This window comes from Mchenga conophoros, linkage group LG1, assembly GCF_057382185.1.
Source record: "Mchenga conophoros isolate Kocher_MC1m ecotype Shallow Benthic linkage group LG1, M_conophoros_male_GT1.1, whole genome shotgun sequence".
NCBI lineage: Eukaryota > Metazoa > Chordata > Actinopteri > Cichliformes > Cichlidae > Mchenga > Mchenga conophoros.
This window is the reverse complement of record NC_140526.1, coordinates 19,199,214-19,227,051: the sequence shown is the minus strand read 5'-3', so window position 1 is coordinate 19,227,051 and position 27,838 is coordinate 19,199,214. Positions and strand designations below refer to the sequence as shown.

Genomic DNA, 27,838 nt, shown 5'->3' with positions numbered 1-27,838 from the left:
GCCACATGCAAAAGCATGTTTTTTGTTTTTCCTTCAAGAACTGAACTTTGACCTCACAGAATTATATTATCCCAGTAGAGCACATTGGTCTCAGTTTGCGGGCTTTACTGGGGCTTCCAGATTTTCTAAAAGTAGAACGGGAGACAGTGGCTTCAGCGTTCAGTCCCTCTCCTGTGAAACCAGCTCCCAGTTTGGATTTGGGAGACAGACAGCCTCTCTACTTTTAATATTAGAAATACAGAGTCAGGTGACTCTGAACCCTATGTTAGTGTTTTTGTGTTATTTTTAAAACCTTTTTTATATTCTTTTCTGTCCATTTTCATGGCAACTTTCATGATCTGCCTGTATGTTTTCCTATTACAAAAGTCCAACTTAATTTGGGCTTGCCTGAGACACAGCCGACTGGGAACCACATCTTTTGCCACACTCTGTGTTGGATCCCTTCCATTGTTTTTAGCTGGCAGCGCTCATGTTTTGACCATGATTCCTTTTGATCACTCAGGTGCAACAGCTTGTTAAAGATGGCAAACACTATAACTCAGGGATATCATATTAATTTTACATTGTGAACCACATTAAGCTCACTTTGATCTTATGTGAACAGGACCAGTGCAACTTTCTGAACTTTCTGAAACTTTCTAATTGAGTTTAATCACACATTTAATCTCTGAGATATTTCAATATATAAAGTACAAGTTTAACAGTAGAGCTTGTTTTTTCTACACAGTCAAACAGATACCGCTTAAGCCCTAAATTATAAGAAATAACTATGTAAATTTACTGAAAATGTTCTGGTAGCACATTGCACAGACTGTCCTGCAATAATAAAACTGAAAATTTGTTCTTCTTTAATTGAATTTTTCTTTTTTGTTTTTTCATTTGCTTTTTGCTGTGAACTCACTGCAAAAATCACAAATCAGAATCAGAATCAGAAAGACTTTATTTATCCAAAAGGGGCAATTAAGGTACAACAGAGCAGCATGACGTTGAAGATAAGGACAGGGCATAAACAGGCAATAAGAGTGAGAGTATAAATACACAGAATATACAGTATATACACAGTTTTAAAATTACACAGTTAAATTTCTATAGTAATGTTTTCCCAGGTGTAGTGTCCGTGCCTTGCCGCTAGGTGGCGCCGCACCACACGCTGTACTATGGATGTGATTAATTGGCGTTACCGTCCACCCTCGGCCGGACGAGGGAAGCTGTCCTCCTGCACCTCTGAGTAGGGAGTCCTCTTCGTCAGTAGCAGAGCAGCTCATGTGGAGGAAGCAGCAAGGACAGAGAGCAGCTAGCATGCGCGGACAATTCACGTAAATGGCGCGATTTAAAAGGAGTTTATACCAGCGTCTGCTGTTTGTCGTTTTTCTTCCAATCACAGGTAAGAAGCAGGACCACTTTTACTCATTTTAACCTGTGAGTGCGCGGCGTCCTGTATGGACATCACTGACTGTCCCGTGAGGACGTGTGTGTTAGTCTGCGGACTTTAACGGAAGCTCGCAGATTCAGTTTAACGGTTTTAACTTTTAGCTAGCTGCCTAAAATAAACCGAAGACACGGAGGCAGTTTTTAAACATATTTGGTAAAAAGTTTTATTTTAAAAGCCATAAAACATGAGTATTAAAGGCAATATTTCCTATTTTGGTTCATTCAACAGTCAGTCTTAACTTCAAATGTTCACCTGGTTAATTGTAATCTATTTACAGGTAGATATAAAAACTGTATTATCAGGGGTGTCAAACATGGGGCCCGGGCGCCAGAATCGTACAGCTAAAGACTCCAGGTTGGCCTATTAGATAACTTCGAAAATGTGAAGGAAGCCATCATTTTTCGACTTTTAATTGTATTTTCATATGTGGCTACACCTTTTATTACTAACACAGACCTCCTCCATGGTCGTTGATACTGCGCAAAACAAAATAAGTAACAGATTAACAATTAAATGACAGAAAGTTTCATTTTTTAAGTAACTACTATAAAAAGCCACCATTTTTGCACTAGGTTGACTGTTAAAAAACAAAAAGATGACATTCTGTCAATAAACAAGAAATATCCATTTTATAATTACAGTATAGTTACAGCTCTTCACAGTGACCCAACAAAGTTTTTTTTCTGTAAATTTACATGTTTATCTCTTACAGTTTAAGCCCAAAGCATTATTTCTTTGTCAGGTGGAAAAACAGATAAAGAGGAAGTTCCCCCAATGTAAAATGAGTTTAACATCCCTGCGTTAGAACATCTGAATATACTTTAAAGGTACCACAGAGTATTAGTAGAAACTGTGAGTCAGGTGTTGAGCTGAAATCAAAGATCAGATCCAGCTACCAAAGCAAAATAAATACATATAACAGAGTTGGTTCATGAGTAATATGAGAAAAGATTCTTATACATTTTATAAGCTTGTAAGATGTAAATATAGTTGCACGTTGTCCTGTTAATGCTTTAAACTACAGGCTTGGTCTAATAGGACAATCTGTTTCATCTTCAGCTTTATAGCCTTAAGTAGGTGGTGCAGGAAGACCTCAAGCTTGAGTGTTATGACTATACTGGACAGTAGACTTCCTGCTGGCAGGCCTACAAGCCTTTTATATGTGATTTTTCCCTTAGTAGGTGCTGTAAACTGGCTCCACAGACACTGATGAGACCCAGCTAGAAATTATTAAACGTCTTTAATTTTTTTTTCTACATCAGGCTGGTCTTAAACTCTTTAACTGGTGTACAAATGCTGTTAAATTCCTTAAATCATAACAACTCTCTTCCTGGTCTCTCTACCTGCAGGTGTGTTGTGCTTTAGTGAGTTGTTTTTCATCAAGGAGCCCCTCGATGTCACCGTCATGCGGAAAGAAGCAGCTATTTTGGACTGTCAGGCGCATGGAGAGGCGCCCATCGACGTCAAATGGCTCAAGAGCGGAGTACAAATCGCGGAGAATGAGCGGGTGTACCTGCTCTCCAACGGCTCCCTTTTTATTTCAGAGGTGGAGAGCAGAAGAGGAGACAAATCAGATGAGGGGTTTTATCAGTGCCTTGCTCAGAACAAGTATGGAGCAATCCTGAGCCAGAAAGCCCACCTTACAATCGCAAGTGAGTATCAGGGATATGAGTTGTGTAATCTAGCATGATTTGCTGTTATACGCATATTTATTTGATGCTCAGTCTGGTCTGGTCTGGGCAGCTTTGGTGGCAGCAAGAAGATGGACAAAGTCTTCAAAGTTAGAGCTTAAAAGGGATGCTGCTGGGAATTGAGGAAAATGCCCATTGGTGTGTTAATGAAGGACCAGGAGATTTGAAAGGTTAGGAGCAGTGTGGGATACTGGCTCTCCAATGCGAAAGAGCAGATGACCCCTATTCACTGGCCCTGGCTTTCATGTTATTGCACCCTGATGGCTCGAGGAATTGTTCTTTTTGAATGCTTTCTCCTCCTGCGTTGTGCGAGTTGGCCTCGTATTTTCAGGGGGAGGCAGGGGAGGCTTCAGACAGAGTTGGTCTTTTGGCACCTTATATCTTCTTCCACTCACAGGCCCTGAAATTTGCTGTCTTGTTGTGCCACTTTGTAAAATGTGTGCGTTTTCTATTGCTTTTGATCAATTAGTAACCCAAAAATACATACAAAAAATTATTTAATTTTTTTTGCAGTGCTGTAGGGAAGGGGATTTTAAGAGCAGGTTGTGCCAAAAAACTGCAATTAGCATGTGTTACATAACAGTTATTGTGTTTACATTAATTATTCTGGAGCGGTACCACAGGCAGTGCTTTCTGATAGAGCTCCCAGTCATAACTCAGACATTTTCTGGTGTTTAAAAAGTGTGGCTTGATTAATTGATTGAGTGGTTTAGTTTGCTTTATAGCTTTAAGTTAAGAGGTGATAAAGGCTGCCTGTAAGCTTTACTAGTTTGTTTTAAAACAGCACTTAGACCTGCTGGAAGGTCTATCTGGTAGCTCATAAAGTTTTCACATACCTGAGAAATGCTCAGTTGAAGGACACAGAGGTAGTAGTGGGGGTTGTTGTAAGTGGTTCTCACACACACACACAAATGTGAATTGCTGCTCTCCCAATACTGCGGCTTTACCCTGAGTGTCTAAATGACCAAACTTTATTGCAGGCCTTAGCAGGTCAGTAGGCATCGTAGGCTTAACCCAATTGTCTTCTGCCTCACTGCCCCGGTGAAAGAGTATAAAGCTTTTCACTCTCTTTTTGTCCACTCCCGGCTCACAAAAGAAGAAGGCATTCTTCGTGGGCAAAAGTGGACAGAGCTGCTGGAAGTGGTCACCACAGCAAGGCTAATTGCACTAGTCGTAAAAGTTAAATATTAGTAGATCTGCATTTTGATTAATTATCATATGACATGCCTGTTGCATGGGGGTCTGCTCATTGATGTCTGAATTTTGGAGTCTTTTCATGTGTTCCTCAGCTGATTTATGCTGCTTTTGCAGACGGTCTGCTCCTTGGTAGCTTTTTCAAACGTTGCTCCATCTCTGGATGGATGTTCATTGTTGTTTGAGAAATATGGTGGTGATGGAAGGTAACTTTAAACACAGGATCCTGAAGCACAAAGGTGAGAAGGGATTTGGCCTTGATGAAAAGGAATGTGACACCTGAGCCTCATCGTGTGACTTTTGTCAACAGACCTCAGATTGATGGGGATTTCAGTACAGGGACTGACTCTTGAGTTGTCTCCCCAGAAAAATATACCACTACAAGTGAATACTGTATAAAAATAGGAAAATTTCCAATTTTATTTTTAATAAACATTTACAGCTCTGGTGTATTTGTAGCTCCCATACTGATGTAATGTGGGCACTGTCTGCTAGTGAAAGGATATCCTCATCCTGGTGAAAGCTGATGAAGTGAAATGAAACAGTTTATTCACTTAAAAATTTCCAGTAGGAATAAACACAGTGAAAATGTACAGTTCATTGACTCCAGTGGTAGTAGTTGTGAGGCCTAGGAGACATTGATAGGCTACAGGTACCTGTTTATGGAGGCTTCTCAATCAAAGTGGCCACGCCCCTAACCATCCTCTACCATCCAGGTGGATGAAATGCAGCTGCAAACATGCTGTAAATTTGGAAATTTTAACATGGATGTCTGTAGGGATTTATGTATGTTGTAGTAAGCCTTGAGTGGCCATTAGAGAAACTACAGTGTTTTGAAATTTGTGGCTCAGTTCTTGCAGCTCGTAAGGTTGATACTTGGTAGATCTGAGGACTAGACTAAGACAATAAAATTATGGCCAGTGTGTTAGGAAGTGAATGCCTCATGGTCACTGTTTTCTTCCTCTGGCAGACGAACTGATCTTGATTCCCATCCCTACCTGCTGTCCAACAAGAAATAATAATAATAATAATTTTTGTTGATGAAATGGGCAAAAATAGCCAGAAAATGCATAGAACTCTGTTAAGTCAGATAACAGAGATTATGATAACAGTATCCTGGGTTAGTGGTTTGTTGAACTTTTTTCATGTTTATAAGAAAACAAATTTTCCCAAGTGAAGTTGTCACTGTTTAAGAGAGTTTGGCATGAATTCTTACTCTGGGTAGTCTTCACTTTTTTATGCTCATGCCTTAAAGGAGGTATTCTAAGGAGCTGCTGCAAAGTTTATTTTACCTCGCTGGTGTGTCCACAGCCTGCAAGGTCAGGACTGTGACATTATTTTAAGTTGCTAAGGAATGCATCTGACTTGCACCAGCTTGGCACATTTTGAAGACAAATGCAAACCTTGCACAGTGTGAACTGCAATCTGAGTGAAGGAAATGCCCTTAAGTGAGACAACTCAAACCCAAGATTCTTGCTTTTCTCCTCTGCTGGTTACAAAAGGTTACCATGGTTCCCCTGAACACCGGGCCCTAAGGTCAAAGGTTTCTTTTAACTGTTCAATAGATGGAGGTGCAGTGGGATGCAGAGTAGGCCTAAAATCTGTCCTGCAATAATGCTGGGTGCGCATCTGGCTTGATTAGTTTCCTTCATAGTGATCATGAGCATCTATCTCTCATATGTTTTATTTCATACCACAACAAAGGATAAAACTGTTGCCAAAACCAGAACACGGGTATTTACAGAGTGACTTTATTAACTCTGTTCTCTGCTAGGGAGTTTCAAGACAATGAAGCCACTGTTTGTGAGTGCAGGGTTGCTGTTGAGTGATTGGAAAACTTTGCAGCAGAGATAAGGAATTGGAGAAGGGGGATGAATGCTCTTTCCAACACTGCTCCCCCACTGCCCATTCGGAGCTTTGAGAGGTCACACTGCTCATGGGAATAGCTCTTTGTTTAGCCAGGCCAGTGGTCACTTGACTGTCCGACAGCCTGCATGGAGCAGCGCCACATCTGCCATGCAGCTAGTGATTGATTTTGTGGGTTTTTTCAGCCTTGCATTCTTCTTCTTCTTATCAGCCCTTTTTTTTTTCTTTCAGAGCCTGTATCAATGTTCAGTAGGGCCAGTGATCATAGTAAAGGACTCATCACTCTTCATAATTAAATGACGATGCTTTTCAATAGTGCTGCTGGAATTGGTTTATTTTAGTCTCAGCACGTGGTTCACTCCAGTTAACAAGAATCAGGCTCATAAGAAGAGTAGATTTAAGGTAACCTAACTCTACTTAGAAAAGTCATGGAAAGTGCATGTTGTTGATTTAAACTGTGTAACGTGCTTTTCGTCAAATCTCTAGAAAGCTAGAGGTGCAGTATTATTCAAATTGACATAATGGAAATAATCTTTTTCAAGTAAAAACAATAAACAAGCAACAGTGAACTGCCATAATGACCTTTTGTGTGGTGGGAATTAAAACCACAGCTTTTATAACTGCTTATCCAATTAAATAAGACAGAGAAAAGACAATGACCTTTCAATTCATGTTATCTGTCAATTCTGGCTGTTGTATATTGTAAAAAAGCAGCTGGACCATCTGTACGGTTTTATTTTGTTGTAACAGAAACAACTGGAAGATGTCACTGATAGAACAAAAGAATTATTATTATTATTGTAAAACAGTATTTGAAAGCCTCACAGCTGGGGCAATGTGTTTTCTAGGTAGTTTTCCTGGCAGTTTGAGCAACAGGACTAGTTTGGGGTGGTCACACAGGACTCTGCCATAGTTGGGTGCTATGCAGGATTTGTGGAGGTCAGAGGTGAGAGGTGAGATTGCTGGGAAGGGCAGATGGTCGGAACTGCTTTGTCAAGCCTTTAGGGAATAAGGCTGAGGTATTTACTCTGTTTGATTTAGGGTAAAGGCCAAAATGTTACACCAGAGATTGTTATGTTGGTATATTTTGGTGTAGGAAAGGAAATTACACCACATAACTCACTGTGAAATACACAGAATAAATAGCCGAATCAGAAAATGTGTATATTTGACTGAATTAGAAAGAGCTCGGCTGTTTGCCTTGATGATTTTATCTACGTCTTAGATGCCTCTTGGCAAACATCATCCCTCAAAGAGTCCGCCTCCTGTTTTTCAGCTTGGAACAGTGCACAACAAACCCTCAGCAGTTAAAGATTTTCTTCCTTCTTGTCTTAGTGGTTAATCAATAATCAATGATTGTCCCGCTGTTTGTCAATCGAGCATCACTTGAGTGAATGGAAAGGCAGAGTGGAGAGGCAAAGGATCAGAGCAGCTCATCTCTCATGCCCTGCAGTCATATCACTTCAGCAGGGTAATGGCATTTTTGTAAGAGGTTGTGTTAAAACAGGAGGTGCAGGAGAGGGCCTGGGAGAGGCGGTTTCAATGCCTCTCTCTGCTTCTGTCCTCACATCAAACATCACAGTGGAGCTAAGGAGGCAACAGCTTAAGGCTAATTAGATTAAACGTGTCCATGGTGACGACATCTGATCCTGACAACAGTTTGACTTTTGTCCAACGGTTCATCAGAAATGGATGAAGCCAGCAGCCATGCCTTTTTAATGTTTTCATTCATGAAGTCCCTTGCATGACACAAAACCCCAAATAGTCCTAATAAAACTGCAATTTAGTAATTAGAAGTTAATTTTATCTCTGTAATCAAACTACAGATCCTTTCTTTCCTCTCCAAATGTCAGTTTGATTTGAAGCTGACAGTTTCTGTTAAATGTGTAAAAGTCATAATTCACTGAACGCAGTCTGAGCTCTGCTGTTGTTTAACACCACAGCAGCTGGCAGCACTGCTTACACACAGCCATCCATCACCCCCTCCCCTATACGCACCACTGTGTGTTTATTGCAGTTAAGGGATTTCCTGGAGACTTCTCTCGAAAGCAGAGGTTATCATAGCACTGAGCTAAAAGAAAAGTATCCCGATAAGGATGTTAAATATCAGAGTGTAAAGGATTATAGCTGGCAATGAGTAATTCGGATATCATTCATTTCACTGTTTGGTTTATGCTTGTTTCCTCTGTGGTTTCTCTTTGTTTTCTTCCTTATTTGTAGTTTATTTGGTATTTCTCCATGCAGCATCTCCAAACGTCTCTTTGGATGGTTTTTTTTTGCAGTAAACATGTGACAGACGTGGTTTTAACTTGATATCCTGCTTCCTGTTCTTTTGTGTTTCTTTTGCTGAGTGCTGATGGCTCACTGCAGCAGAAGCGGCTCTGGGTGTGTGCTCAGAGGTTAAAGAGCACCACAGTGTATTTGTTTATCCATTGCTGAATGGGTGATGGTTTTGACTTAAAAACAGGCAACAGCTTTTGAAAATGGACCTACTGAAATTGAAAATTTAATTTGTTGGTCCGCTGCAAAAATCCTTTAGTGTACTGATTTGTCCATGTATGCCATTGATAATTTGATTTATTTATTATAGTAAATGTTAGCAAGCTGTGGGGCTCACTGTTCTGTCTATCACAGACAAGAGTGCAATTGATTTCTTTTAACAAGCGACTGACCTCCTGCTTTTTAAGTAGAGGGGGGCATGAGGATCTGGGTGTCTTTCAGGATTTTTGTGACTCAAGAGGAACAGCTATTCAAAACTTCAATAGATTTACACAAACATCTAAAAGGTCCTTATTGTAAATCTGGTTGGGTCTTATTTGCTTGCTGCTTGGCTGGTGGCTGACACTAGCTCAGTTTCAGAGAAACCCAATCCACGCAGGATGTAGCTGTTCCACTCCAGTCACCACCTTCCAGCAGCATGCTGCATGTTTACAGCTTCAGGAGCAGGAACGTCTGTTTTCTGATATCTGACTGAGATGGATGGATGATGTCATGATAATCACAAACTTCGATATGCTTGTAACACTTTTGTTTATTATTTTAATGATATACATTAATTCTCTGTACTTCTGCATACATAACAAGTCTCTAATCTGTCTCCTGGTTGGTTTTGTTGCAGGTATTTCCTCATTTTCAGTTCAGCCAACATCTATTGTGGCGACTGAAGGCTCAGTCGCCAGGTTTTCCTGTAAGACTGTTGCACACCCTCCTCCCATCATCACTTGGGAGTTCAATCGGGTCACATTACCCCTCGCCACTGAACGGTATGCACTCTGTTGTTTTCAGTTTAATTTCATCTTACTCATTTACATTATTCCTACACAAATTTTAGATAAGATTCTTTATTAGCCATTATTTCATGTTGTCTAAGATGTTTCATATGAAATTGGTTCATATTGTAAGTATCATTGTTGTGTGGGTGCGTGTGTTTCTGTCTTTCAGAATCACAGTCCTGCCCAGTGGTGTTCTTCAGATTCAGGCCGTGCAGCAGGCTGACGCTGGAAATTACCGCTGCGTCGCCACCAATATTGCTAGTCGACGCCGAAGCACAGAGGCCACCCTCACTGTGACCCCAGGTGTGTTAGCCAGCTCACTTTTTGCAAACTTGTAATATTTAAGCACACAGTTGAGTTAAAAAGTCTGACTCTGAAGCAGTTGAAAGCCTTACAGCTCACCATGTGCACTAAAGCTGTCTTCTGCTCTCTCTCCACAGGTCCCAGACCGCAGCTTCCCCAGAGACCTCGTATCATCGCTTCACCACAGAACATCTCTGTGTCACTGCACCAAACTGCCATCCTGGAATGCATGGCCACAGGCAATCCCCGACCCATCATCTCCTGGAGCAGAGCAGACAGCAAACCTATTGATGTTTACAACACCAAAGTGCTGGGGAACGGCAACCTCATTATCACAGACATCAAGCCCCAGCACAGAGGCGTCTATTTGTGCAGAGCCACCACACCTGGCACAAGGAACTATACCATGGCCTCAGCTAATGTCACTGTGCTAGGTAAAAACAGAATATACTACTCAGGCTGTTCATGATTTCTATTTGTGATGATCACGTAGAATTGAACATATTGCTGTTCTTTTTCTAAAGCACCGCCTTCCTTGGTGGAGTGGCCTGAGAGCCTTACGCGCCCCAGAGCTGGCACCGCTCGCTTTGTGTGCCATGCTGAAGGAAATCCAACGCCTCGCATCACTTGGCTTAAGAACGGAGAAAAAGTTCACTCTAATGGTCGGATCAAGATGTACAACAGGCATGTTTCTCTCCAGTTCATTTAAAGAGTCATTACTGTGACCCCAAATTATCATGAGATGATATTTGAAAGTTCTAGTTGACCAGAACTTTCAAATATCACACAATGTTTTTCTTGTGACATTACCAATAAGTTTGATGTGTCACATGGCCGTCTTCCTATTGAAAAAACAAAAGTTGTATCCAAGATGGCCACCATGGTCACCACCCATCTTGAGGAGTTTGCCCCCTCACATATACTAATGTGCCACAAACAGGACTTTAATATCACCAACCATTCCCATTTTATTACGGTGTATCCATATAAATGCCCCACCCTGTATATTTATAAATGTGCCAATGGAAATTTTGTTGGTTTCCTCAAAATTTTCACCTGAAATCATCTGGGTCCATACTCTTTATCTCTGGGTGTCTCCAGCAAACTAGTCATCAACCAGATCATCCCTGAGGATGACGCCATCTATCAGTGCCAGGCAGAGAATGAGCAGGGATCAGTCCTCACTATGGCGAGGCTCATTGTGGTGATGTCAGAGGACCGGCCAAGCGCACCCAGGAACATCCGAGCTGACACTGTGTCAAGCTCTGCCATCCTTCTGGCTTGGGAGAGGCCTCTGTATAACTCGGATAAAGTTATTGCTTACTCTGTACACTACATGAAGGCTGAAGGTAAGCAGAATCCACACACATGTTTTGTTGTTGGGTTTTTTGGTAACAGGAACAGTACATTAAGACAGGATTTTCGTGGCAGTTTCAGAAATCCTACTTTCTGTCAGACACTGTGACGTTAGTGTTGTGTTGTTGTACTCCGGAGTTAATTGGAACAGCTGCGTTTTCTGAACCAACAAGACATGTTAAGCTTAAAGATGCAGGGTTCCTTCCTTTGCTGGATAAAACACAGGGTGCACTATTCACAAGAAGCACAACGGTTGTAGTGTGGCAGCAGAAAAGCCTTAAAGCCTTTCAGTTTTCCTGGGAACTTTCTTTCTGTTGACAACAAGAGTCACATTTAAACAATGTAGCATTTCAGGAAAATGTGCAGGCTGTGCATTCAAGGACTGCACTTCATTATAATGCCACTGACTTCCATTGAGGAGGAGAGACGTACAGAATTCAACTATTGAAAAAAGAACACCTGCTGGATTTTTGGTGGGAATAAGGATGTCTGAGAAAAAAAAAACAGGATGTCGCTGAACAAATAACTGACATCTGTCAGGAATTTGTTGCACTCTTCACAGATTTTTTTTGTCCTCTTGGTGCCACTTAAAGAAGCTGGTTATCAGGCAGTGTGCTCTTTACCTGAGGTTGTTGATAGAGGCTTGGGACTTAACTGAAGATCTACTGAAAAAGGGAACTTTTTAGCCAGTGTGATGGAGTGGCCAAAAGTGTGTATTCTATGAGGGGAAGATAGTTTAAATTGGACAGGAAGTCAAGCTTTGTTAAGACTTCCAGGGAGCCGTACTGAGGCATTCAGACTACACAGAATACATTTTTGTTTGCCTGAAGTACCTTAAGTGAGAAATTAGACCAGGTACCAATCCGTCTTTGTTTCTGACTTGGCTGGTTGTTCCAAGGGGCAGGAAATGAAAACTGCAGCTGCATAATGTTCTTATTACAATGAAAAAAACATGGGAATGCACAAAGCAAGCTGAGCAGTGGTAAAATAAGACAAAGTGACTGGACATACATAAAATGTTGAATAAATTATGAAAACCTACAGTAACAAAACTGTATCATATTGTTGCTGATTTTTGGGGGCTGGGGGCTAAAGTTTGAATGTTCTGCTTTTTATTGTTATCTCAACATTTTTTTTTTTAATCCTGTCATTTGTCCAGGGTTAAACAATGAGGAATATCAAATTGTCATTGGAAACGATACAACTCGCTATATTATTGATGATCTGGAGCCAGCGCACAACTACACCTTCTATGTAGTCGCCTACATGCCAATGGGAGCCAGTCGCATGTCGGACAACGTGTTTCAGCACACACTTGAGGACGGTGAGGTCTACAATAACAAACAAAAAAATCATTAATGCAGTCAATACAAAACAAGAAATAAGCCCTGTTTAAGGTCATTGAACTTTCTGCAGATGGGTTAGCCATGGTCTTTCCTGTGTGATATAATTAAAAACAGGATATGAGGCTGTTTCATATGTTTTTTTTAGTTGCATAGGTGGTTTTACTAGAGATTGCTGATAGCGTTTTTTGGCACATATGACGGGGTGCAGTGGGAGGTTTGAATGTCCAGTGTTAGCTACAAGGTGGTGCACAACAAGCAACTTCCTCCCTGTTTGGGCATTTCTTTAGGCTTTCAGATTGGCTAGCACTGGGAAACAGAAGGTTTGAGTAGATGGATGAGTGGTGCTGGGTGTTCAGAGTCTCTCTTTGACGTAATACACAAGAAAGAGTTAAAAGACAAAAAACAAAGACATTCTGAAACTGAGTGCGTAGAGCACCGTGAAGCTTTTGGCTTACAGGTTTACTTGTACATGCTCTGAGCTCATCATTTAAACTTTGGTCCACAGTACCCCTCCGCGCCCCTGAACTCAGCCTCACCAGTCGCAGCCCCACAGACATCCAGGTGTCTTGGCAGCCTCTTCCAGACAAGCTGAGTCGTGGCCGAGTCTGCAGCTACCGCTTATCCTATCGTACCAGTTCTGACAGCGCGGTCTCACAGATAGAACTTCCTGGAGAAAAGACCCAGCATCTCCTGGAAAACCTGCAACCCGACACCATCTACCTTCTTCGAATTGTTGCCGCCACCAGCGTAGGGTGGGGTGAGCAGTCCGCCTGGACATCGCACCGTACCCCGAAGGCATCCGGTGCTCAAGGTACTTGAAGAATTGTCCTCATAACCTCTAAAATAGAAGCATTTAATCAAAAATATGAAGTCAGAATTGTACTTTAAATAGATTCTCATCCAAGCAGAGGAAGTTGAGTCAAAAATGTGAATTGGGCAAGAGATTGAGAAGAGCACGCTTTAATAATCTTGTTAAGACATTGCATTTGTTTCTCTCTGACCTTTACCCTGTGCTGTCAGTAACATTGGAAGGGCTTTGGTCATGGGTCATAAAGGGAGACCTCGGGCTTCAGAGCTGGACAGAATATATGGCTGTTTAGAGCTAGATCTGAAGCTTTGGGAAGGGGGAGGGGAGGATTTGTTTTTTTTTCTGTCCATCTCTTTTACCCTTAGTGTCCAGTGTAAACTCTGAAAGGCAACTTCTATTGGCAAACTTCATTCCCGTCATTCCTAAACGTGTGAAACAAGCTTCCTTATCTCTACGTGTGGTTTCTATTGAGTATTTAAAAGTGTGGGGGGATGGGGGCATTATTTAACTTTTCAAAAACATTTACCTGGTCAGGACAGAAGCTTCCTCTGTCACTCAAAAACAGCTCAAATAATGGATTGTAGTTGTTTTAGGATCAAGTTCCTCTTTTGTACGACTTTATAAGAAGACTGTGATGTACTTATAATAAATAAATAAATAAATGTGGTTCGTATGGTCTTATTCTTCTGCAGTTCCCCTGGCTCCTGAGCTGCATCTGGAGTCTTTAAATTGCACCACTATTTTGGTACATTGGCAGCTGGCACCCAGAAACTCAGCGAATGTGCGGGGCTACAAGCTATTCTACCATGAGGAGAGCCAGCCTGAGAGCACCCCAGTTCAGTTTCACGCCTCGGATAATAAACACACCATCGGAGGGCTCGGTGAGTTTTCACCTTAGGTTACCTTCTGCCACCAATTTGGCTGTTTGGGTCATTTTACAGTATTTTCACATGAACACCAACACATGATGGAAGTTTCGTGTTTACTTTGCAAGTTTTAAGATCTGTTAAGATTTTCAGGCAATCTTTGAAAATGTTGATTTTTAACAACGTGTTATTGGTTTAACAGTACTTGTTTGTTTTTTTTAATTAATATTGCCTACGTCATAATTAAAGGTGTCATAGTTTAATGATTTAATATGGCTGGAAATGGATATTTGCTATGAAAAGATGTGTTGAACTGATGGGGTTCTTTGCAGGGAAAGTGTGTGTGTGTAATCAGAGACCGTCTGTGTTTTGATAGCTGCTGCATGTGAGTTCCCAGCTAAGACATTTGTTTGATTTCAGTGTCCCAGATATTCAGATGAAATGATCAAACTTAGCATAATTTGAATGCCAGTATTCTAACAACTAAAGTAATGGACAAGGTGTACATCCTGTTGCTTACCTGCCTTGTTGCTTGTTTATCATGTGTGTATCTCTGTCATTTATGGATATACATACAGTAGAGAAAGCAGTCTTTAAGATTTTTTATTAAAATCTGGATGCATCTTTTTAGGGAACGTGAGCGATTAATTAGCTTAAGTCATGTCACATTTGGAGCAGAGGTTCTTTAAGTGGGAAATATATCAGCATCACATCCAGTTTCCACGACCTCTTGACTTCTGCGGGACATCAGTGTGCGGCTTTTCTGCTGCTGCTGAATAGTGTTCGGGACACATCACAGCCTCTCTGCCCTTTAGGTCAGATTCATTTTATCTTTTTTTGTTTGAGAGCGGAAAGGGAGCTCAGGCTAGCTCCAAGGACAACTGACCATATGTGGCCAGAGGAGGTCAGCCAGGTGGTCAGCAGCTGAGTTGTAAATCAGAAGCCTCTGTGCTCAAGTGAGATCAGAAAGGGAGAAAGACAAGGAGTCATTCTATATTACTGTAGGTGTGAAGTCTAAATGATACAGGTGTTCAGTAAGTTAGAATTTACTTCAGTAAACACTACAACTGTTTAGGCTCATTCTGCCACATCCTATGAAAAATATGACAACTAAACCCATTTCTCCTGCTAGGATTAACTCATAGTTGAATCTAGTGCAGATAAAGTCACAGACACTAAAATTACTTGCCTAGATATGAAGTTATACCTTGAATATTATTTTAATGATAGCTATAGCTTGAGGTGCTGGAAAAAGTAAAAAGATTCCTCTATATTCAGCTAAAGTTTGTGTGTGTGTGGGGGGGGGGTTTCAGTATTTATTAAACGTTTCAGCAAGAATGGTTGTATGAAATATTTCTAAGCTGTTTTGGTTTTTGTTTTCTTGTTTTTTGCCCTGAATATTGGATGTTCTGGGTTGTTCTGGGAGGACGAGCGAGCTGTGGTCACTCTGTAAAATACAGCTTCTGCTGAATTAAAAGAATCATCTTTTTGTTCCTCGTTGTTAAAACAGCTTTCCATGGCCGTGTTTTAAAGAGGGTAAGACTGTTTTGTGGAGGCTGATTTATCATGCCTTTTATGACTCCTTTGAGCAGTGTTGCTGGAGGAGAATTAGGATCAAAGACTCCTATTCTGTTTTGGCTTTGAGGGCCACAAAGATGGTGTATTAGCCAGAATTTCAAGGAAAACCATCCTCTGACCAACTGAGAGCTGTTAGCTAAACAATGAGCATGTCTTGTGAGCTCACTATGTCACAGGTTTGAGATTTCTTCCTCATAAATTAGCTGCAGCGCTGTGCATGGGGAGAAAGGTGTGAACTGAAGTGTCTGACGTCCTGTGTGGCAACGCATCCTGCAGCACAGAAGGCATTTCTGTGCTGTGAGCAGTCTGACATTTCCTCTAATTATATCTGCTTTCTTTTCCTTTGAAATTATTTTGATAATTATGTTTTACACAATCTTGTTACAACATTTGAATTCTTGTTAAAATGAAGTTTGCATTGGAAAAAGGTTGAAAGGAAATTTGGATGTTAAAATGAGTCAAAAAGTAGCATTAGCATGAGTTATAAATATTTTTGACTGCATTGGCATTTGTCACAGTAAGCTTCTGGCCACTCCAGACCAACTAAAGCTGTGGAAGAGTCCAGTGAATTCAACAACTCTTTCTTTCTGTCTTATTTATTTGTTATTTTTATTTCTATAAGGGGAGAATGTGTGTTTCCTTCTTTTAGAAGCAACATTGCCTCACTTTTAAGGTGATCTTTAAAGATGATCAGGCAATGAGCAATGCTCTCAGCGCGATATGGCAGCCTTGCTTCTGTCAGTCTGCCCCAGGGCAGCTGTGGCTACAGCTGTAGCTTGCCCCCACCAGTGTGTGAATGTGAGAGTGAACGAATAGTGGAATTGTACCGTGCTTTGAGGGTCTCGAAAAGTGCTATATAAATGCAATCCATTATTATTATTATTATTATTATTATTATTATTATTATTATTATTATTATTATTATTATTATTATTATTATTATCCAGCTTAGATGATAGGCAGTAATCGGTTACATCAGTCTAGTTGTAGTGAATTTTCTCCATATTCCCTTATGGGTTTTCCGCCCCTGTTTTGGATTTACATTTAAGTGGTCTTAGATGAATTATTGGATTATTGAATTATGAATGAATACATTAACTGTGTCTGTTACACTGTTATTTACTGCAAATTGTTCTCATTAGATAATGGCAGCTAGTAAAGCTGATTGAAATGAGCTCGTAGACTGATGCAGTGTTAGTCACAGAGCGTCATATGCTTTGGAAATATTTATGGGTTTATAATTCAGTGTTTCAGTGCCTGTGTTCTGGCAGTTTTACATTTCAAATTACATTTTATAGCTTAAGTTGCCTGGCCCCATGTGGTTACTTAATAAGAAAGCTGCCCTAAAACTATATATAGGTTTGTGTTTGCTTTTCTTTTAAACTCGGCTTTAAAGATGTGCTAGAAGCAGCTTTGAAGCTGTTTATCATTGCAAATCAAATCAGCTTGTGCTGTGAATTAATTTTTTCATAATCTACTTGATTTTGTATACAGCAGTCAATAGTATTGATTTCTGAACTGTCATCTGTAGGAAAAACCACAAACTGCTGATTCAGCTGCAGAGAACATGCTCTGAACTCACTCATGACAAGCCAGATGATTGAAAGCACACCATAAAAAGCAGGAATGTGGTTTTAGAGGCTCCAGTTTGGTATAAATGGCACGGTGATGTGACCTTTCCTCGCATGTGTATTCGTTGCTTGGCCCATGAACAGCACAAGTTGTCATAGCTGAAGCTTAAAGACCTCTCATACCTGTTGGCACCAGGCAGGACTGCAGATTTATCTCACAGCTGCAGGCCATGTTGCATCTTGTCCACTCCTTTTATTAAACATGAGGCAAAGCATGTTCTGTGTGAAATACAGTCTTCATTTTAAAAAGGCTATGTCATGTTTAACCTGCATGTGTGTCTGCTGATTTGTGTTGGAGGCTAAAGACAGGAATAGTAGGGGTGGTGGTGGTTAATAGATGCCGGTGTGAGGGCTCTTGCAGGAATTGACATTTATTGCCTCTCTTCGGGCCTGGGGGCCTTTCGCAACAGAACAACACTGCAAGGGCCAACAGGAACTGCATTTTAGCTTTTTTTAAAAAAAAAGGGGGGGGGGGGGTCACAAATGGCTTGAATATCCCCAAACAGAATAATTTATGGGAGTAAAAGCCTGTATCCCAGTGGAAAGGACAGGAAAGCATCTTCTCCTGAGGAATGGCTTTGAAAGCGGAATACAATGTGTAGTATTGTAATCACATTTAAAATTTGTAAATCTAGTTCTGCATATGAAAAATACCTTCCAGCAGTAATATTTACACTCAGTCTTTTAATTAAGCAAAGAAACCCCAGTTATACAGTTGTGAGTGAATTGTTTCATGTAAGAAGATGGAGAAACTTCTTAAACATTTTCAGTTTAACTGTGATGCACTCGCAGCTCGAGGAAAGTGAGTGAGTCACTTCGTCTGAGTTGCATCATCCCCTACAACATTTGTAATGATTGTGCTTGTTTAATTAAAAGTGACTTTTATTTATTAAGTCTCCTCATTTCTCTGTTTTGTTTTTTTTTTACTACAGTTTATTTTTGCTTTTTTTGAGTAGCTTGTTTGATGGATTTTGAAACATGCCATATAAGTTTTTTTTATTACATGTGCTGTAAATTAAACAGAATAATCATCAGGAACACTCAGTTCAGACTATTTTCTTATCTTTTGCTGAGGCAAAATCCTCGTTGTTGTCATTTGTTGCTTTGATTTTGTTCACCTGACTGTGTTGTTGAGAGCTTCAAGAGTCATCTTCATGGTTTTATCAGGACACTTTGATATGATGCTACTTTAAGCCAGTTTGACTCTTGGTGGTTCCCTGCTTTTTCACTCACTTCCTCCGCTTGACCCTCCCCCTTCAAGGGGAGAGAGGTAACCCTCCCCCCTTTTTTTGCAGGATTTAGCTTGCTCAGATTCCATGTCAAAGGTCATGGCCCAGATGTCACAGCTTCCCCCCCACTCATAGCTCCTCTCTCACATAATTACGGCAGGCCCATTGTATTGTGGGTTTGGGTAGAGGTGCATGCTACATGCCTACTCCTCTTTAGAGGTAAGGCTTAACAAGCGGCTCAGAAACTCCAGATAACAAGGAGGACATTGTAGAGCTGTAGAAGTCGAGGAATTCTGCTTTCACTTAGTTCTGGAAGTAACAAAGAGAGGGACAGTCCTTCTTCTCTGTAAACATTTGTCTACTCTGCAGCAACTCATGAGATAGTTTACATTGCTGAATATTGTGTTCTTTTATTTTTCCTCATTGCTTTTAATTGTCTTTAGGAATAACTAAGGTTTTAGGCTTCCTGGGCAAAAAAAGAGGTTCAGCTCATATTCCACACCCATGACCCCAGATTCTTTCAGTTTTATCTTGGCCTGACCTGTTGGCCCTGGTGTGGCTCCAGTGAAACTCCTCAGGGCTCTGTGGGGGTGCAATGTGTGTAGCTCCACCCACGCTAAACTTTGCAAACTTCCATGGAGATAAATTCATCTCCTGTGGTCTCCCTATTCTCTCGAGCTTCTAAATGTCTGAACATCAAATACATCTGTTTGTGTTGTCTGCGGGACACACAGGACTCTGATAGTAGTAGTTGTAGTAGTAAGGATTGATTGGTTTGGATTTTGTTATTTTGCACATCCACCTGGTGTTTCTCACCAAACTGTGATCCTGCATCTTTGAAACATTATTTAGAGACTCTGGGTCACATTTTGTTTACTGTTTTTAAGCACTGGAAATTATGACCATTTAGGGGTAAAAGGGACATGTGGTCAGTTGGCTATTGTTCAGCAGAGGGTCTCCAGGGTCACTAAGGTCTGCTACTGCTGCTGACCATCAGCAGTGTCCTCCCCAAGGGGTTTTCACTCCAGATTTAACCCCTAGATTCAGGACCCGAGTAGGTGTGGCCGCTGACCAATGACCAGCAGGCCTGACGGGGCCAGAGAAAGAGCTTTCTTTATATGTGGTCAAAAGGCTGGGGGTGACAGGGTGATGGATGGGGGGGGGCTTATCTGTTCTGCTGCCTTGGGTGGTGTCGAAACTGACCAAAGGACTCGCAGCACAGAGCATCTGTCGCCCTGCCCTACCCCTCGTTCTCACCACGCCATCAAACCAGAGCACATCACTGACCTCACACCCACACCGGCCAGCTCTCTTTCACACAACACCCCCACTTCCCATTAGCTTTAGGAAACACATCTGGCACTGTTGTGGCCTATACTGACTTGTGTAAGGAACTGTCAATCTAAATCTTTAGTGCTCTTTTTTTTTTTCATCTCTTAATGTAGATCCAAGGAAGAAGTACCACGTTAAGATCCTGGCTTATAATGTTGTGGGAGATGGGTACCAAGCAGACCAGACTATCAGCACCCCTGGATGTGTCTGTAAGTCCCACATTATAATAGAAAAGTCAGACCACATGGTGCAGAAAAAGTGGGGGAAAAATAACAGTACTAATCTAGATGTACCTCTCAGCTGTTCGAGATCGCCTGGTACCCCCTCCACCTCCTCCACACAACGTGTATGCTAAAACCAACAGTTCGACCACCGTCTTTCTGCACTGGAGTCGACCAGCATTCACCTCCAGCCACGCAGTCAACTATACCGTCCGCTGCAATCCAGTTGGTCTGCAGAATGCCTCCCTGGTGCTCTACCTGCAGACGTAAGAAATTACCCTTCAGACCAAAGTGAACATGACTACATGTAGATTGATTTTCATATTTGTTAGCGTGTAATTTCAACTGCATTTGCTGCATTTACTGTACGACTGCCTGGTTTCCTTTCATAGTATAGTTTTTATTTTAACAGTATTTTTTTAAACAGTAATTTAGATTTTTTAGCAGCAGCTGATTATCACAACCTAAAATCAGCTGAATGCATTTCTTATACTGTGTGTTTACAACACTTTAACAACATAAATGCTGTCTTCACACTTGTTTGGGAAAGTTTACAAGTACTTCTTTCTTTACACTGCCATCACAGCTCCATATCGCCCTCTTCTGGCCATTTCTTTGACCCTCTTTAAACATAGCTGTCTGAAGTTGGCTGGAATGTCTTGCCAGTAAGTATTGAATCTGTAAAGGAGAGCACAATTCTTAAAGTGTGCATGTATTCTGCAGGAGTGAACAGAGACTCCTCGTGCGAGATCTGGAGCCCAATACCAAGTACGAATTTGCTGTTCGCCTCCATCTTGACCAGCTGTCCAGCCCCTGGAGCCCTGTGGTCTATCAGAACACCTTCCCTAAAGGTGAAAATGCAGAAACATCTTATTCACCGATTAATTTCTTCATTTCTTCATGCACAAAGACGAACATCCCCATGTTAAAGCTGTTCTGAGTTCACTTTGTCTTTTCATTCTCACCTCCCAGCTCCCATGCAACCTCCTTCCAACATCAAAGTGACTCTAATTGAAGAAGACACCGCACTTGTTTCATGGAAGCTTCCAGATGAACTCAATGTACCTGTGACACGCTACACAATCCTGTATGCCTCCAGAAATGACTGGATAGCTGGGGAGTGGCAGGTGATGGAAAGGGAAGGTAAGGAGAGACTCAGAACAAGAGCATTTATGTACAGGTGTGTGTATATATGCATGACTGTCAAGGAAACGGTCATCTGGGAATCAGTGACTCTGCCTCTGTCTTCATTGTAGTCCCAGAATTCTCTAGAGTTCACTGCTTTGTCTTACTGCCAAGTGGTTTAATGAGACTACAACAAAGACTTTGATTTACAGTCTTGTTGACCATTTGCACATAAAGATGCTTTTAAATCTCTTCTGTAAATGAACAGCCTATATCTTTTTACTGCAATAATGGATGGTAAATAATTGTTATACATCTTATACTATGATAGATTATTGCTCACAATTTGACTCTTAGTAAGTACACACAATAAACCGATATCACAGGCATTGTCAGAATTGATTTCAGTTATGTGTGTTTATTTTATTTTTTTTAATCTTGTATACCCTTCATCATGATTCCGTCTTAGTCTGTTTTTACCTTGTTTAGCTTTTATACCTGATTTTACACTTTCATGCTTGTTTTTTGTTTTGTTTTGTTCCTTGCCTTATGTTTTTATTTATTTTATTTTATTTTTTGTCCTATTGTAAGCTGACCTTGAGGGTCTTTAAAGGTGCCTATAATAAGATGAATTATTATTATTATTATTATTATTATTATTATTATTATTATAAGGGTTACTGTGAAAACATAGTTTAAAAAAAATCCATGATTGTAAATGTCACAGGATAGTTCTCAGCTTGACCAGTATATTGGTTACCAGCTATTTGTCGTTATACCAATATCCATATTTATAATATATATTAAGCAAAAAATTAAAGAAGAGGCGGGAGAAACACCCTTTAACCTTTTTATGGGTGTTGGCATTGCATAGTGTGTCCACCAGAGGGTGCTCTGCAACATCCCTGTTGGAACATGTTTTGTTTGGAACGCTCTTCCCAAGCTGAGTTGGGACAATTAACAATAAAACAGGATTTTTAAACAGAATTGCTATATTATCTTAGTAAGGACTTGTGAGTAACCGCAGATGACAGAGATTTAGTGTGTCTGAAAGAAAATAATAGATCAGCTGGTATATTAGATTTTTAAATTGTTACATATCGGTCTAGTGTCTGATAATATTGGTATTGGTATTAAGCACCCTGTATCAATCTGGCTCTAGTAAACATTTTTTTAATTAATTGTTCTACTTCATGAACTTATTTTTATTCATCATGGATTACAGTGCCACAGAAGAGTCATAAACTACCTGAACATGGACAAACAGTGTGCTATTAAACGGAGAACCTTGTGGTCTTTGCTTCTTTTATGCTTTATACACACCGGTGTATTCAGACAGAATTTCATCTCACAACAGGGACCATCACCATGGCGCTGCTGGAGAACCTGAAGCCTGGCCAGATTTACTTCGTGAAGGTTTCAGCATCCAACGACATGGGCGACGGTCCGTTTTCTCATGCGGTGGAGCTGACAGTACGAGAAGGTCTCCCCCTTGGTCATGATATCCGGGTTTCTCGTGGCTCCACAAGTCAGTGAAACCAACATGATGTCTTACAGTGTAAAGAGTTTCTTTTTTTAAGAGGTTACATGATAACCTGACAATGTTTCCTCGGCCCATAGCGTTTTCTGATAACTTCTACCACCTGGATCAGAAGTCGATGACCGGTATCAGCGTTGGAGTCTGCATCGCTCTCATCTGCATCATCATCTGTGCCTTCATCATCATCTGCAGAGGCAAAAACAGGTACCTGGTGTCTCTGAGTGTAGTGACCATGTCCCACATCAATTCAATTCACTTTTATCTATATAGAGCCAAATCACAACAACAGTTGTCTCAAGACATCGAGGTTTCCTCTATGAACACGTCACTTTGTGTCCTTTCAGGAAACTTTCTGCTGTGAAAACATGCAGAGAGGGAATGAGCACATCTGCTGCAGCTGCAAGACCTCCATCCTCTCAAGGAGAAGCTGAGCATGCTGATGTGAGCATGCCAATGATGAATCTAAGCCATTTTCTTGATGCAAAGGTACAGCATGTCATACTCGTGACACTAAAATCCAGAAAAAAATATACTTTAAATATTTTAATTAAATGTGTTAAGTTATATTTACATTTTGAGAAATGTGACATTGTAAAAAAACAAAACAAATTCAAATAATCAGTGCCACAATGACAGTGCAGGTTTATAATTAAGTGCCAATGTGAGCTGCTTAAACAACAGTTGAACTGTAATAAAGCCTCTTTTCTTTTATTGCTGCTTTTCTTGCAGGGTGGAACAGATCTCATCATCAATTCTCTCGGCCCCATTCAGCACACCGCTGAGAGGAAAAGGAAATGGTTCTCCTTCAGCAGTGATGTGAAAAGTGAGAGTAAACCCACACAGGTGAGATTAAGAATAATGAGTCCTTCTCAATAAGTGATTACCAAATAATCAAACCTGAAGACGACAGCATGGTATGTTGTGTCTGTTGGGTTTAAATCTAGTTTGAATCACTTCTCATGAGGGCTGAATATTTTTTTCTGTTGATTTGCTCAAGATGTTAAGATCTCTGCAGATGTGAAACTGAGCCGTGAACAGTCAGACTAATAGGAGAAACTTTCTCTCTGCGCTGCAGAACACAAGACTTGACGCGGCCTCATACCAGCACGGCACCACAGTGCTGACCTATGAAGAGGAGCTTTCTTCAAACCAGCCCACCAACCTGCAGACCCTGCTCGGACATCCCGGCGACACAGAGGGATCTTCAAACAGCGAGGGCAGCCACGCCACCGGTGACTCAGGCCGCTACTCTCACGACGAGACGGAGCTGACCAACCTGTCCTCAGGGCCCAGCAGCCACCTTGCGTCTCCCACGGCAGAGGACGGGACCGAGTTTGACTGTAGCAGCTGCGCTGAAGAGTTGAACGAACTGTCAGAGGAAAATCAGAGCAAACAGAAGGCGAAGGAGTCAATGAATGCTGGCAGTTGTCGACACGAAGCCCAAAGCAGAGTGTGAAGGCGTGCCTCTGTATGTGTGCGTGTGTGTGTGAGTGTGAAGGCGGTGGTTTACTTGCACAAACATTCACATAATATAAAAGTGTGCGCACTCACCAGAGTTGACTTTATTGTTTATTTACACTGCACGTCAGTGAGTGCAGCGAAGAATGTCTGGAACCACGCTGCCTCTTATTTGGGCTGTTATGAGTTTGCCTTTTTGCTTTAATTGCATCACAGAGCTAAGAAATAGGCACACACATACCCCGTAAAACAAAAGTTATATAAGCATGTTAAACAGGAAAAGAAACAAAACAGACTAGTCGCCTAGACTAAAAGTAAAAAAAAAAAAAATTAAATAATTTAAAATACTTAATCACATTCTTCAGTAACCAAAGTGTGTTTAAATGTCACTGAAATATGTGGCTTTTAGCACAGTGCTTTACGTTACACACATGCGCCTTAAAGAACTAATGTGGAGTGGTTATGTCAGTTTACTCTGACATAGCCAACCTAAAAATCCTTTTAATGATGAAAGTACTGAAAAGACCATAATATTGAATTAATCACAAACAACAAACCTGATAATGTTATTTGAATGTGCAGGTAAACTGCTGGCCTATATGACTGTGTTGATTTTTTCTTTTTTCTTCTTCTTTGTTTCTACACACTGTGAACGCTAAGCTAACAAAGTCCTTCTACAGTATAAAGTGTTGACAGGAAAGCTCGTTTTATCCTATTAACTTCCTTCTCTTTCTCTCTCACTCTCTCTTTTCATTTCCTGTGTGTGTGTGTGTGCATCTGTGTGTGTGTGTGTGTGTGTGTGTGTGTGTGCATCTGTGTGTGTGTGTGTGTGTGTGTGCGCATCTGTGTGTGTGTGTGTGTGTGTGTGTGCATCTGTGTGCGTGTGTGTGTGTGCATCTGTGTGCGTGTGTGTACGTGTTTTTCTCACCCACCATGAATGTTTAAAAAGGAGTGTCAAAGTGACATTTCTGATGCTATTTAAGAGTTTATCACTGGAGCGAAAGGGAGGTCCTTTTTGCGGATTATCTACCTCGGTTTGCCTCATGGGTAAACCTCCCACTGTATATTTAATAACTACTTAAACCTTGCGTTGTGTGATGGGCTGCTTCCGTCACATTACACTTTATACTTCCTCGTCTTCTCTCCTTGCTTTGTTCTGATGTACAGGATGGTAAGGGCGCTGCAGCTCACTCCTCTCGCTCCACCTGTGGTGTGGACTGAAGGATGTAACACACACTCACAGTTTATTATTTATCGCCTCAGATGTTGCTGAGGCACTGAGCCAGTATTAATAGGTCTTTGTTCAGTTTTTTTTATCAGTTACTGATGTAATGAATGTCTGTTTTATCTTTCTTTTTTCATCTTTATGTCGGTGTGCAGTCGCCCTTGCTACTCCTGTTTTTATACTACCTCGTTTAAGATTTAATTTTATTGTCTTATTGTTTTCCTAAACTCAGGGAACAAAGTTTAGTACGTGCGAAAAGTCGTGTAGTGTTATATGATGGACTGACAGGGTAACTTCTCAGTACTAAGCTGTTTTCGCGTGTAATTGCCTCAAAGAAAACGCTATGAATGTATCTCTGACATTATGTGCCAGCAGCTCAGATGTTTGTGCTGCCCTTACCACAGACGGACACATCTGCGGGTTCTTTAATGTCTGTATGTTGACTTCTTCTTCATTGTATCTGTGTAAGAATTCACACCAGAAGTGCTTGCAGCGGCATGTCCGTATGGAAAAGCTTTATGATCAGCCTTAATGTGGACAGCGTTTCCTCAGACTCCAAAACCAAAGCCTAATCTCTCTGAGGGAGACACCCCACATGAGGATGCAACACATGAAGAGTGGTTGTAATGGAAGTGTTCAATCAGAGACTGAAGTGAAGAATCGAATGGACAACATTTACTTATAAAAAGTCTATTTTTGTTAGAGGATGATGTACTTGTAGTTACTTTTGTTCCAAGTATTTTTGCTTTGCTTTAGAGTAGATAAAGGTTAGCACTTGTCTGGAAAGTAGTTTGTATTAGAGGCCAATGTGCAGCGGTGACTGTGACGCTATCACCTTTATTTTAGTTTCTCAACTGATCTCTGGCTGGAACAACTGAAACCAAAGACCAAAGATGAAACCGGAGATCAGTTGATCATCAAACAAAGCCTTGCACATTAGTGGCCTTGACCCACGATGAAGATTTTAAAGGAAAATAAATGGTGAAAGTTGTGCCTGCAGGATTCACAGGCACTAAATGGAGTGACAATGACTAATATTTATGCACACGAGCCAGGTTATCCTGCAGCAGAGTTCCTCAAATTCTGAAGCAAACATACGTCTGCATGGTTATAATGTTATAAGAGTTAAATACAGTATTTTATATGGATTAGCAGTCTGTGTTGCGGCAGTGCAGCTGTGTGTCAACGTGCATCCACTGGTTTGTCTCCTGTAAATTAGTGTAAAAAAATAATTAGAAGGAATAATATGTTTAAAGTGTATTATTATTATATTTCTATAGTTTAATTTCATTCTAAGTGCTCACAAGAAAAAATTATTTCATTTTTAAGTAATTTTATGGCATAAATGAGCTAAAATGCCAGTGGGTGCACAAGTCGTCACATTTCTGTATTTTTAATCAGAGGACTTTGCAGAGGATTCAATCATTTGATATATTTAGGTGACACAATCAGTTTAACTTTCTTTCTTAAGAAAAAGCAAACCAAAGATTTTTTTATTAAAAGGTCACCGTTGCATGTTGGCGAGAGATCAGTTTAAAATCATCCTGTCTTTGTGTGAAATGTTATTTCCACTGCTGTTGTACTCATTTTATTACTGTATGATGTCAGGAGGATGGAAACGTTACAGCGTGTTTTTTAATCATTTCATTTCCCACAAAAACAATTGCTGTTGTGGTTTTTTAAATGCTAAATACTGTTTTCCTGCTTTTGCAAAGAACAGTTTGAGTCTTTGTTTTCAGACGTACTGCCTGAGCAGAGCTTTAAGGGCCCGATCCAGAATCCAAAAACATCTGAACTTTGTGCGTTTACACACACATCACCGCTCTGGTCGAGCAGGTTCTGGATTAGACCCTTGAGTAGTTCATGCAGGTACATGAGTCCTACCTCTGGTGTTTGTTTCCATATTGTTTTTATGGGTACAGATTAAACGTGATTGGGGTCCTTAATGCCTGTAAGGGCCAAGATGTACGGCCATCAAACGTGGGACTGGGGAAGTTGATGTGCTGCTTTTCATCTTATAAATGTTAAAAACATGTGAATTTAAAGGGTTAAACACACACAGTCTTCTGCAGTAATGTTTTAATCCTGTGTAGAGGAGCACTGAGGGTCATTTACAGTCAGACTCAGGGGGACCCACAGCTGCTCATCCATCAGGACAAAGCAGGTTTCAAGTGTTTGAAATTGAATGTATCTTTATGTAATTATTATGTTACCTGATATTTTCTCTTAATGTTTTGTTATATTTGGTCTGTGCCAGCTGAATGACTTGCAAGTTTCCAAAATGTTTAGATAGAAGTTTCTATACAAACAGCTAATGATAAAAAGTCTGATTCTCACTTTAAATAAAAATACAGAAATGCTATAA

The 27,838-nt window shown here is 40.7% G+C and overlaps 1 protein-coding gene across 1 annotated transcript; it reads left to right on the top strand.

The window, feature by feature from the left end:
• The first annotated feature begins 1,131 nt into the window (after positions 1 to 1,131).
• Positions 1,132 to 27,838, top strand: prtga (protogenin homolog a (Gallus gallus)). Its single transcript, XM_085269174.1, has 19 exons — positions 1,132 to 1,384; positions 2,782 to 3,084; positions 9,302 to 9,446; positions 9,625 to 9,758; positions 9,896 to 10,192; positions 10,283 to 10,442; positions 10,860 to 11,107; positions 12,274 to 12,438; positions 12,966 to 13,271; positions 13,961 to 14,149; positions 20,018 to 20,113; positions 20,205 to 20,391; positions 20,849 to 20,976; positions 21,098 to 21,268; positions 22,608 to 22,778; positions 22,871 to 22,994; positions 23,135 to 23,276; positions 23,520 to 23,633; positions 23,866 to 27,838. Exons 1-19 carry the CDS (start codon positions 1,321 to 1,323, stop codon positions 24,244 to 24,246), a joined length of 3,525 nt encoding a protein of 1,174 aa, XP_085125300.1. The 5' UTR covers positions 1,132 to 1,320; the 3' UTR covers positions 24,247 to 27,838.

Bases quoted from the DNA above. Each gene is read 5' to 3' on its own strand.
- prtga (XM_085269174.1), top strand. From the start codon at position 1,321: ATGGCGCGATTTAAAAGGAGTTTATACCAGCGTCTGCTGTTTGTCGTT. The intron at 14,150-20,017 runs GTGAGTTTTCAC...CTCTTAATGTAG, and splicing joins ACACACCATCGGAGGGCTCG to ATCCAAGGAAGAAGTACCAC. The intron at 22,995-23,134 runs GTACCTGGTGTC...GTGTCCTTTCAG, and splicing joins ATCTGCAGAGGCAAAAACAG to GAAACTTTCTGCTGTGAAAA.